Source organism: Mauremys reevesii, linkage group 1 (genome assembly GCF_016161935.1).
Source record: "Mauremys reevesii isolate NIE-2019 linkage group 1, ASM1616193v1, whole genome shotgun sequence".
Taxonomy (NCBI): domain Eukaryota; kingdom Metazoa; phylum Chordata; order Testudines; family Geoemydidae; genus Mauremys; species Mauremys reevesii.
In genome coordinates this window covers 334,307,001-334,320,537 of record NC_052623.1, presented here as the reverse complement: position 1 = coordinate 334,320,537, position 13,537 = coordinate 334,307,001, and the positions used below count along the sequence as shown (strand labels likewise).

At 35.9% G+C, this 13,537-nt stretch overlaps 1 protein-coding gene across 3 annotated transcripts in view; it reads left to right on the top strand.

Annotated features, from left to right (window-relative positions):
- Positions 1–13,537, top strand: part of KMT2E (lysine methyltransferase 2E (inactive)) — a 134,753-nt gene that overhangs the window by 57,484 nt on the left and 63,732 nt on the right. For all 3 annotated transcript variants that reach the window (XM_039517241.1, XM_039517246.1, XM_039517235.1), the window contains exons 7-12: positions 760–932; positions 2,518–2,556; positions 4,828–5,040; positions 8,280–8,410; positions 9,043–9,160; positions 9,880–9,989. In XM_039517241.1, the coding sequence (XP_039373175.1) occupies positions 760–932; positions 2,518–2,556; positions 4,828–5,040; positions 8,280–8,410; positions 9,043–9,160; positions 9,880–9,989 (784 nt within the window). The remainder of the gene's footprint in view (positions 1–759; positions 933–2,517; positions 2,557–4,827; positions 5,041–8,279; positions 8,411–9,042; positions 9,161–9,879; positions 9,990–13,537) is intronic.

Below are 13,537 nucleotides of genomic sequence, written 5' to 3'. Positions count from 1 at the left end.
ATATGATGACTATCTTCTTCGTAAACAAACAGAGAATGAGATCCCTTTCCCTGTGTGTAGAGACAGTCAACCTCTGGAATTGATGTAACAGTAACCACATAACTCTCCCAGCAGCATGCCTACCAAGTGCACAGAACTCCCTACATGTTTTTTAAACGTGTAATTTCCTAGGTTTTTGGGCTCCTTGACCCAATCTGAGCGAATGGCCCAGGATAGAAGACTATGGAGATCTGTTGTTGGCGGCCCATACCCCGGTTGGGGTGACGGGCATGAATGAATGATGAATGAATGACCCAATCTCCTTTCCCTTTCAGTCTCTGGCAACTTCCTCCTGGTGACTGCAGGGGGCAGGTCATTGGGAATATAAGAGAGAGAGTTCAGGTGCCTAGACCCCATATGGCTGCAGCAGCCCAGAGTTGCCCTTGGAGTGAAAGTCCTGCTCAGCTGTGGTGTGAAGCATGCTCATTTCAGACAATCTTCAAGGACTCTAGCTGCTAAATTTTTAAGTCTCTACTGAGCATGTGTGAACTCAGATTTTTCAAAGTCTTTTAACTTTGCTATATTGCGATAGATTTTCATGGGGACACCAAAAGACTCATTCCTGTCATGCCACCTTGCTGAATTCTGCATGTGAATACTTGCAGCAGCTTATAGGTTGGGACAGCACTTATTTTAATTTTGGAAACCCAGTATTATAGGTTAAACACTTACTGAATACCTGATTCTTTTTACAGTGTTTGTTTTATTTTGTTTTTATAGATGGGGATACAAGTGCAACAGAAAGTGGTGATGAAGTTCCTGTGGAACTGTATACTGCTTTTCAACACACACCAACTACAATTACTCTAACTGCTACAAGGGTTACTAAGGTTAATGACAAGAAAAGGAAAAAAAGTGGGGAGAAAGAGCAGAACATTGCAAAATGTAAAAAGGTAAGTTTAATTTAATTGGTCTTTACTTTTCATAGCTTTCGGGTAATGGAATGAATGACTGGTATGTGACATTTTTAACATTTGCCTCGTGTTGCTGTAGAGATTTTTACTTTCTGAATTTAGATTGGTATGCAGGACTCACATCACTTTCCATGGGTTATCAGACTTTTTTTTTTTTCTGGTTATCCAGTATTCTTTACAATGGAATCCCTTTAGAAATGGATTGATAGTAACTTTTTAAACGTATAACACATTTGCATACAATATGTACAGGCTTATACGGTGTCCTGTGAGGAGTCTATTATTTATAAATACATTTGGGCATTTTTTTGCCACATGCTGTTATAGCTACACTATTTCTCCCTCATTTTTTTCTCCCCACTGCTGCTAATAAAGGGCAAATCTTTTTATAGTGCTCTTTAGCTATTAAAATTCAGAAATGATTGATTGATGGTGTTGTCAGTTCTCCCTGACATGACTTGCCATTCCATTCAGTTGAAGTGGCAGTTCTGTAGAAAACTGTTGTCAGAAAGTAATCTCTTCAACACAATTTAGTAAGTGAAGTGTGATTATTCCAAAATCCTTCTTGAAAATACAATTTTTAACCAAGGAAATAGCAATGTGTTGCATTTAGAAAATTAAAAAAAAGCTTAAAAGTAACTGTATGGAGGAACCACAATAGAATTATAATACACTGGCATTGTGAAATAGGACACCTTGATTTTCTAGATTCATACAAAAATCAAACACTTACTGGATACTAGCAAAATGGAGAAATGAAATCATTCCATGATTTAAAAAAAATGCTCTGTTTGTGATCAGGTTAAAATAAAGAACTGCTACAGTCAAGCAAAAATATTAAAAGAAACTGGAGCTGGAAACCAGAATTTTAATAGTTAGGCAGTGTTTTGGCATTTGAAAGAAATGTTTAAGGTCATTAATTAAATTTATTTTTTAAAACCAGTTTCAAATGCAGTTGTAGAAATATCTGATCAGTTGTTAAAATATCACTTGAATGACAGTTCTTAATATAAAGTGCTGATACTCAGTGGTTACCTCCTAATATAGTGCAAGGGGATGTTGTAAAAGACAAACTTAATGGAAAATACTGTGTTTTCAGAAAATTTCCATAATTTTACAGGATATACAATGTACATCCATAGGCTGTCCAATGTGTGCGCCGTTTAATGGGTTTACTTTGTATGCCCACAGAGCACTCTAGGTTAATGTTGACTCACTGGCACAGTGAGTGAGGCATAAAGGTGAGGTTGTAATGCTGGAAAATGCAAATTTCATGCCACCAAGTGCCATTGGACTACTAGCTTTGAAACCTTGGATTTCATTTTATTGGCAACCTTTATATAATGCTCTCAAGAATATGAAAATACAAGTGGCCTTCCTTCTTTTTATTGGTCTTTTAATGTCATTCTCTTCCCTTCCTGTTACTGCTTTTAATGAGAACAGTTGTATTAAGAATTTAACCTTTTTTAAAAAAGCATAGAATCATTTTCCTTCAGAAAAACTTTGTAAATCTTAAATATTTTTTAAGGACAACTGCATTTTTTTTTTATTTTATTTTTTTTAGGCTTTTCGCGAAGGATCTAGGAAATCTTCAAGAGTTAAGGTAAGTGTAAATATATGATAATTCTAGATAAATATAGGTGTTACTTCAGTTACATTCTGAACTTTCTGCTAACTAATCTTATTTTTGTTTATATGAGAACATGTGTTTGTATATTTAGAATATCACCTTATATATTGGTGTTTATATTTATCCAGAATACACCTGCATAACATATGTCGGTGCTAAAATACCTTTTTTAGCAGAATAACTACTGCATAAATATTTTCTGGTGGTGTTTAAATAAAGCACATTAGAAAATGACCAATTTATCTTTCAGTTGGCACCGGCTCTGCAAGTGCAGGCAATACAGTTTGTCTAGAATTTTCTTTCCTTTGAAAAACATGAGATTTCAAAAGATGGATGAGAATTTAGAAGAGGCAGCCTGAGGAAGAGTTTCCCATGCCTCTAGCAAGTCACAGTGATCAGGGATGTTAGCTGTAAGAGTGTTTTGACAGTTTTAACTTAAAACCTAATTGGTCTTAGCGGATGTCAAAAGATCTATGTTGTGTAAATTAGAACTACAGAATTCTTCCCCTATTTCGTTCTTTAGTTATTTGATCCTAACTATTCGTCCTGTTCAGTATAAACATACAAAAAAGCATCACAGCCAACCTAAAAATCATTTGTCTGAAAATGTTTTACTTACCATTGTGACAAGTAATATTGCAAATGAATAAAATTGGAAAAGCAGTTTTACTGATGGGAAGTTTCACTTCCTAGTTCTATGCACTGCATTATGGTATCACTCTTATGCGTTTCTTAGAAGGAGCTCTCATGCACGATCTGTTAACACCTGTGTTAAGCAGTATCATGGATAAACTCAACTACCAGGAATTCAGATGCTACTAATTTATTAGCTTCCATCAGTTGCGGTGCCAGGTCAGGTAGAAGAGAGGAGCAACAGCACATAGAGCAACAAGGACCTCTGAAATCGTTTTGGGGGAAGGAAAAAGTCTTTCATGTAGGGATGGTGGGGGAGTGGCAGAAAACACCTGTCACCTCAGGCCCCTCTATGGAGTTGTGGTGTGGAGGTGGAGAGTGACACTGGGACTGTAATGATCCTGAGGCATCCGTGGTTCCACTGTGGAGCCAAGCAAGGAAGGACCATAGGATCTGGGCAGGAAAAGCAGAGCTGGGACTAGGGTGACCAGATAGCAAGTGTGAAAAATCAGGACAGGAGATGGGGGGTAATAAGAGCCTATATAAGAAAAAGATCCCAAAATCAGTACTGTCCCTATAAAATCGGGACATCTGGTCACCCTAGCTGAGACTAAGAGGGAAGAGGGCAGGTGGGAACTCTCTGCATTTGACCCCTTTCATAAGAGTTTAAAATGAAGGGGGAATTAACTTCCAACACCTGCCCTCTTGGGGCCAGGAAGCAACAGTAAGAGTTTCCTGCATGCTCAGTATATCTTCTCTAGAAGCCAACCACAAGCTTGGGCCAGGAATTTACTTCTAGATGTTTTTCCATGAGACCACGTGCACAGCGGGGATGGGGGTGGGGTGTTTCATTGCTCTGATTCACATTTCCCGACACCCCCTGCTCTGCACATGCACTCTTGCTTGTTTGTATTGGTCACGTATATTAGTAGTGAGAAACGAAAATGGAGGGGTTTTATGTCTAAATAAGTCACTTTCAAAGCATTTTCAGAAGCAGATGCACTTTTTAGCAAAAATGCTCTTGGTGCAGTATTCAGTAAAATCAGATAATTTTAAGTTGACTTATGCCCCTTTTAAAACAACATTAACATAAATTCCTAGCTCTTCCTTAATGTGAATACAGTACTTATTTTTGTTTTGGCTTAATTTTTTTTAAACTTGTTGACAGTTATATTAATTTTTCCTCAAGAATAATATCTGTTTCTGAACTATACTGAGCTTGGTGATTTTTATGAAGTGGTATTATTTTGTAAGAGAATAGTTTGATTAATCAAATGGTCTTAAGGTACTGCAGAATTTAAAAATGGAATATTCTGTAAGTAAATTGTTGAGTGGATTAATGTAAAATATATGAATGAGATATAACGATGACAAGATCCAGAGGTGTTGGTTGCCTCCTCCACCTCACCTCCTTCCACCCCCCCCCCCCCGCCACAACCCTCCTTTGTATACTTTTTAACTGATTGTACTGAATTGGTAGAAAATGTTTGCCTTTCCTTTTATCCTGTGCCAGCTATTTTATATTTGGCTTTTGAACTTGTAACTTATTAAAGGTTACCCTATTACAAACAAGATACATGATTTTTAATTTCTGGTTATTGTGATTTGTAGGGTTCAGCTCCAGAGATTGATCCTTCTGACAGTTCAAACTTTGGATGGGAAACTAAAATCAAGGCATGGATGGATCGTTATGAAGAAGCAAATAATAACCAGTACAGCGAGGGTGTTCAGAGAGAGGCACAAAGAATAGCTCTGAGACTAGGCAATGGAAATGACAAAAACGAAATTAGCACCAGCAATCTGATCTTCAAGCCTCCAGTAGAGGTAAATAAGTGAAGAGGGACCCGTGTAAAAAGGGAAAGAAATGCATAACTCATTAAAGTAGCACTAAAATTAGTATGCTTTTATGAGATACAGTTCCCAGTGTTGTAGTCAGCGTTCTTCTCTTCTCTTAGGTTTATTTTTTAATCTCTAGCTCATTGGGAACATGTTAGCAGTAATAGTTTTAACAAATTATAACTTTCTTATATAAGTGTTATATATAACTTCTTTAAATAATGAATCACAGTTGATATTCATACATTTGTGTGCTTCATAACATTCCAATTTTCTTTATTTTTAAAAACTGCTAGGTGAATGTTAGTGTTCATAAAAATTGCCAGATTGACAGCATGGAGACTGAATTACTCTGTTTATCCACAGAATAGTTTCCACACAGACTGTAATGAAGTAAACTTCCCCATTGTGCCCCGCTAACGTTCCTCATCTCTGACCTGGGGGAATACTTGTAGAAGTGAGACTAGATAATTCTCTAGCTCTGCTGGTTGTTTTTCTGCCAGGATTGTCAACGGGTCCAAATTAAGTGTTGAGCTTTTTTTTTTTTTTCAGTTCTTTAAGATAACATTCAGAATTTCCCAGTAATACACAGTATATTTTTCTGTAATTATAATTTTTTACAAATACACTGCTAGCAAATGGTGATATTGTCAGCCCCAGAAACATAATTCCTCTGCTTACGGAGAAAAAGTTCAACACCTATATTTTTACCAAAAAGTGGTTGGCCTAACCCACTTCTGGAAGGAACACCTCTGCTGATGAGAAGGTAGTTGCATCTCTGTTGCTAGTCTGTTCTTGATCAATGAACTGAAGACTGGTTTATGGCTCCAGTTGGATCTCTATGTATATGCAAAGGCAGAATTTGTCCCAGTCACTAATGACTTGTGCCTAATTTTGAACTTGAAGTGAGAGGTAAATATTCTTCTACTTTATATCTGCCTTACCTCATATGCTACAATTTTAAAAAGGCTTATAAAACAAATTTTTTCCACTAAAACTTCCATATTGGTGTGAGGTGTGTGGTAAGAACTAGAAAATTCACAGCTGTAAACTAAGGCAGATTACCTGTATACAGTTCAAGTTCTGTACTATTAGAAAATTCATATAGTAAACTTCATCATAAAAGCATATTTAGAACACAGTAAATCAAAATGGTTTCTTTAACTTTATATTTGGATAAGTGAGTCTCATTAATATTAACATACAGTACTCTCAAAAATACAATCCACAGCCTATTTTGTGTAACATAGCTTCAGGTTTCCTCCTGAGGACTGTTTTTGTTTGTCTTTCAATGAAACTTAGGTTTTCTAAGTGCCTAACGTCTCTGAAAATGGGACTTAGGCACTTCTGAATTTTTTTATCCCTAATCATTCAATCAAATTCAAATCATTCAAGTATATTAAAAAAACAAACAAAACCCCAAGTTTGAGCTCCCTAAACACCTCTTCCCCTCTCTTACAAAAAGTAAAAGCTTTCAGACCTTTATATATCATAAGGAAGCCAAAAGGGATACAAAGCCCATCCTTTTGGGTTACATTTAAGAATTTTAGTGAGACACCGATAGGACTACTAATCTTTAAGGTTCTCATTGATACCCATATCAAATGTGTTAAAAATATTATGGTATGTGTTGCATTCTAAAAGATTTTAACTGTAGGAATTCTATTAATTGATTCATCAAATGGAATGTTGCTGATGCATCAGACTGGTGGGAAGCTCTATATCGTATGGAATAGCATTCTACTGGGAACATTATTCTTTTTAATATTATCTGTGTATGTTCTGTCTTAATCTTTAGAAGAAATCAACTTAAGGCCAGTCCCACAGTTCTTACTCCAACACAACCCATAGAAAACAAAGGGTATTTTCAGTTTTATGTTAACAAGTCCCAAAACCTAGGACTCAAACAAAAAACACTTAGTTAAAAAAGACTCAAGATGGAAAATGTAGACTACCTAATACCAGCAGAATCCAGCTAGCACTTAAATAAAATATATGTTGACAAAATTTTTGCACCTTTCATAAACACACATGTGAATGGCTAGATCACTCTAGCTGTGTAATCCTGGATCCCCCACAAGACTTTCCCACTACTACATTCATATTTATTTAAGTTTATGAAAAAGATTTGGATGGTGTTACAGTATTTATTAATTTTTCAATTGTTTCACTCGTGTACTTGTGATTTCCTAATGTTTCTTCTTATGAACTGGTTACACAGTTCTCTCATTAAGCCTCATTCCAGGTCAGAGCATAAGGTCAGCGGTATCTTCACAGATGTCCTACAGTTTTTTTTTCCAGAATAAACTACCAGTGACAATCAAATTAGATAATAGAAGTAATGTCATTATCACCTAAATTACAAAAGAGAAAACATATAGAAAATACTATATGAGAAACATCAGCTGCCTTACATGAGTTCTGTGGAAGGAATCTGCAAGCTATTGATAGGGAAAGGCTAATCTTAAGGAAAACGTACCTTATCAGATTTTATAGTAGAAGCATCTTAGTCTCTCTCTCTCTAGCACCAGCACGGCACACATGACACATTCCTTGGAGGAAAGTCACTGCTTGCAGAGACCTTTGCCTGGATATAGGCCAATCTAGTTTTGATCAGAGATGACATAATTACAAGAGGTGTGAGTTCTTTAGTTGTTGTGTCCAAGTATTTATTAGATTTTTATTAACGGGCATTCTCCCATCTGAAGTTATAGAAATACATAAAAAAATTTACAATTTCCTTTTTCCTGTTCTCAAAAGTTTTGTTTTAAAATGCATCCTTTCTGTTTGTGTCTTTATTTGATCAAGGACAGTGATACCTTGGAAATGTTCTACTGTGTAGATGAACCACTTTGGTCTTTGATTCTGGGGAGTTCATAGGAACAATGAAAGGCATAGTTACTAGTTAAAACTTAAAAAGACTAACACGTCAGATGTCCATTATTAAACATAGTATCTGAATTATAAGGGCATTGCTGCATTGATTCTCAATCCTGTTTTAGGGAATTGTAGTTATAACTTCCTTATAATTTTACATCTGTAGATAAGTGCATTGATAGGAGGAAAAGGCTTATAAGATCAAATAGCTTTTTTTTTTTTTTTTTAATTCCAGGAAGGAAATGGCTTCAAGTTGCTGCTTGAAGGGTTGCAGCCATATAATCTGTTGTTTAATTACACTAATACAATGAGTTTAATTATGCTTCTTAAATTCATTTTGTCTTTTGTAGAGCTATGTGCAAAAAAACAAGAAAATTCTAAAAGCTGCCAAAGACTTGCCTCCAGATGCGCTTATTATTGAATATAGAGGAAAGTTCATGCTGAGAGAACAATTTGAAGCTAATGGGTATTTCTTTAAAAGGTATATTTATTTTAAGAACTCTCTTTTTTTAATAAGTTAACTTTCTTAAATGTGCTATTTTATCAATGAACTTTTTTTCCTTTTCTGCAATTATCTTGTTCTTTTTGTGCCAACTACTGGCATATGTTACTTCTAGTACACCAAGAAAATAATACAACTACTTTTGAACTTGTATAACAGCTTCCACCTTGGGTATCAATTAAATTTATAAAGCACCTAGTAAGTGTAAGTAAATATTCCCATTTTACAAATTGAGACTCCAAGACTAAATGACTTGCTCAAGGTTATATAGAGAGCCAGGTATAGACACTTGACTTTCTGACTTCCAATCTTGAGATTTAGCCATGAGACTATCATTCCTTTCCTGCTCTTCTTATTTACACAACTTGGCCTCCATAACTAAGAAAAGTTTTGTGTTAGACATGTTTATTGTCTTATAAATCTCAATAGATTTGGATTGAGAGTTCTTCATTGCCGACGTGCAAGAATTGCAATATAAAATCAATACTATGTTATGCAGCATAGTGATACAAAACCAGTAAATGAACACTTAATGCTTTTAAAGGGGAAAAACATCCTGTCTGCAGTATTAAGAAATTTTAAACTAGGGTTTTCCTTCTTTTTCTTTCTAGGCCATACCCTTTTGTTTTGTTCTATTCCAAATTCCATGGACTAGAAATGTGTGTTGATGCAAGAACCTTTGGAAATGAAGCTCGATTCATTAGACGGTCTTGTACACCCAATGCGGAGGTAAGCTTATAAATGTAGGAAATAATTCTTTAGTTAACCTAGATATTTATTTCTTTTGCTTGGCTTGCAGGATATGATGTACAGCCCATCTGTTCCCATAGTTCTTGGACTGAGGGGCTTTAATATGGAGGTGATATATAGTATAATGGTGGATTAATCTTTCAGTATTGTTTCTGGTCAACAAGTTTATATATGCTGGTTTTTTAGTATTCTTTCTTTGTAAAGTGCCTAAACACTCAGGCTCAGTACTGCGTGAAGCGCTGAGCACCTTCACCTCTCGTTGTCTCTAATGGATGAAAAGGATGGGATACGCTTTTGGAAATGAAAATAAAATAAACGTATTTTCACATTTAGCATGTTACTCTAGCATGTTACATACTAATAAAATATTTTCACCAGGACATTGACTCTGTGCAAAGAATAAGGGGAAATGTATATAAAGAATTAATAGTAGATCATGTTTTGGTATCATTAAGGCATTTTGAAAGAATAATTTCTTTATGAACCTGTGCAGGGCAGCATCAAAAATATATATACATTTTTGCTTATTACTAAAAACATAATCATTTTTTTCTACTGGTTTTATCAGTCTCTGCCAATTGATGGTATTGGTGGAGGTAACATCCTGTAGAAAGTGGTCAAGCATATCTGGGTTTTTAAGAATGAGTGTGCATTTTAATGCATTATAAACTAATGTATAGCTTTTCTCCTGGATTTAGGTGAGACATGTAATTGAAGATGGAACAATTCATCTTTATATTTACTCCATCCAAAACATTCCAAAGGGAACAGAAATTACTATCGCATTTGATTTTGATTATGGAAATTGGTAAGTATCTATCTCTAAATTGTATGAAACATCCTGTATTATAGGACAATATACACCTCTACCTCAATATAACACTGTCCTTGGTAGCCAAAAAATCTTACTGCTCTATAGGTGAAACTGTGTTATATGAAACTTGCTTTGATCCACCAGAGTGCGCAGTCCCGCCCCCCCGGAGCACTGCTTTACCGGATTATATCTGAATTCGTGTTATATCAGGTCACGTTATATTGAGGTAGAGGTGTACTTCTAAAATGTTAGTAATATATTAATTGGAGCTATCATGTTATCACAGATATTCCTATTTTATTTTACTCTTTTCATACACTTTAATAGCATGGTGCCCTTAAAGTCCTCAATGATAAGAGTGTATGCCATTGCGGGGTTTTTCTTTAAGGGATGTTTTATTATTGTTGCGATTAGTGATAGATCATTTCAATGTAAATTTAAGTGAATTTTATATCTCCATAAGACTACATATGTGGACTTACAGTGAAAATTCTTCAAACATTCATTAATTTTGTGGATTGATACGATTTGATATTTAGTGTAAACTAATGTAGAGCTATTCAGTAATCTGCTATTCTTTTTAATCCACTCTTCTTACAATTTTACATACCATAGTTAATAGCTGGCATAATTTAGAAGGAATAAAATCAGACCTAAGGTAAATCTCTGTAGAAATGAGAATAAATTATGTTCATGCTATAACCCATCATTAAAGAAGGATGTTCAGCTCTAGAAGTTCTTCCTTAAAATAATATCTTAAATTCTATAAGCTATCGATCCACATGTTCTCCTGGGTACAGCTTATTTTTCCTTTTGTGAATTGTGAAATACTCTGGTAGATAGATGCCATTGTTTTGAAATGGTAAAGTAATTAGGTAAGTGCTGCTCCCAGATATGCATGAACAATTTCCATTGACTACAGAGCGCAAAATTTTGTCTTTAGGCAATATAGCTAATGCCTTCCTCAGTCATTACTCTTAAAATGAGGTTCCCCTGAAAATTGACTGTTCTTACTGTTTTTTTAAAAACAAGAAGTAGTTGGATTCAGTGCTTCCAGTGATCTAGTGAGTTCATATGAAATGTGCTCAATTTACCAGAAAACTTGTTCAATATATTCTACCTGTGACCTCTACAGACACACTACATCATCTCTGAAAGACATGAGGAGTACTTTTCCTTTTGTCATGTCATTACTATAAATAAATATTCTGCAGACAAAACTAAGCTCTGTTAAATAGATTTCCCCATTAGACCTTAATCTAGTTTCACAAGTGTAATTTAGGGCTTAATTTGGAGGTAGGAATGTATTACAGATTTAGTTGACAGCAGAGTTTGACCCATAACATCTTATCACTTGGTGATTGTGCAAACCAGAAAGAAAACAGCTTGCTTTCCATATCCCAGATTGAGTATAGAAGGCTGGTAATTGGGGGGGGGGTTGTTTACTGGCAAGTAAATATAAGCTGAAAATCCATGAAAGCTGATTAACGAACCACTTAGTACCATTCAAGACTCAGGGCAAACTCTCTGCAGGAGCAAATGGGCAAAACTCTATTGACAAGAGATTGAATTGTACTTTGGTGCAAAAAAGCTCTCCATCTGGATATTCTGCTTATTTATAAATGCTACTAGAGAAAGTTTTATATTACTGAAACTTGTATAACTTGCAAGATCCCTTTTAGACATCATAGATTCATAGTCTTAATGTCATAAGGGACCATTATGGTCATCTAGTCTGACCCCCTGCACAATGCAGGCCACAGAACCTCACCCACCCACTCCTGGAACAAACCCCTAACCTATGTCTGAGTTACTGAAGTCCTCAAATCGTGGTTTAAAGATCTCAAGGTGTAGAGAATCCTCCAGCAGGTGACCCGTGCCCCATGCTGCAGAGGAAGGCGAAAAACCTCTGCCAATCTTCCCTGGAGGAAAATTCCTTCCCGACCCCAAATATAGCAGTCAGTTAAACCCTGAGCATGTGGGCAAGACTCACCAGTGAGCACCCAGGAAGAATTCTCTGTAGTAACTCAGATCCCACCCCATCTAACATCCCATCACAGACCACTGGGCATATTTACTTGCTAATAATCAAAGATGAATTAATTGCCAAAATTAGGCTATCCCATCATACTATCCCCTCCATAAACTTATCAAGCTTAGTCTTGAAGCCAGATATGTCTTTTGCCCCTACTACTCCCCTTGGAAGGCTGTTCCAGAACTTCACTCCTCTAATGGTTAGAAACCTTCGTCTAATTTCAAGTCTAAACTTCCTAGTGTCCAGTTTATATCCATTTGTTCTTGTGTCCACATCGGTACTAAGCTTAAATCATTCCTCTCCCTCTCTGATATTTATCCCTCGGATATATTTATAAAGAGCAATCATATCTCCCCTCAGCCTTCTTTTGGTTAGGCTAAACAGTCAAGCTCTTTCAGTCTCCTTTCATAAGACAAGCTTTCCATTCCTCGGATCATCCTAGTGGCCCTTCTCTGTACCTGTTCCAGTTTGAATTCATCCTTCTTAAACATGGGAGACCAGAACTGCACACAATATTCCAGATGAGGTCTCACCAGTGCCTTGTGTAACGGTACCAACACCTCCTTATCTTTACTGGAAATACCTCGCCTGATGCATCCTAAAACCGCATTAGCTTTAACAGCCATATCACATTTGGCAGCTTGTAGTCATCCTGTGATCAACCAATACTTGAAGTCGTCCTCCTCCTCCCTCCTCCTCTTCTGTTACTTCCAACTGATGCGTCTCCAATTTATAACCAAAATTCTAGTTGTTAATCCCTAGATGCATGACCTTGCACTTTTCGCTATTCAGTTTCATCCTATTACTATTACTCCAGTTTACAAGTTCATCCAGATCTTCCTGTATGATATCCCTGTCCATCTCTGTGTTAGCAATACCTCCCAGCTTTGTGTCATCCACAAACTTTATTAGCACATTCACACTTTTTGTGCCAAGATCAGTAATAAAAAGATTAAATAAGATTGGTTTAAAAACTTATCCCTGAGGAACTCCACTAGTAACCTCCTTCCAGCCTGACAGTTCACCTTTCAGTATGACCCGTTGTAGTCTCCCCTTTAACCAGTTCCTTATCCACCTTTCAATTTTCCTATTGATCCCCATCTTTTCCAATAACGAATAATTCCCCATGTGGAACTGTATCAACTGCCTTACTGAAATCGAGGTAAATTAGATCCACTGCATAAAAGTAACTCAATTAACTTATAAATATCTGTTGGGTTGTGTTTCCCAATGTCCTATCCAGACAGACATAAGATTTTTACAAATTATTATTTTACAAATTTACAAAAAACCAAATTGCTCTAATTTTTTCTGTTCATTTTTGCACCAGAGTATGTTTCTTTTTTTGCTTTTTTATTTTATTTGGCTTTTTTTATTATAATAGATTTTTATTTGTTTTAATGGGGTTCCAAACTGTAAACTGGGGAACAGGTTTAAGAACCTGTGGCTGAGAGTAATAAAATGTAACATTGCACAGCTTGGTAAAAGTTTAAATTAACCCTTTTCA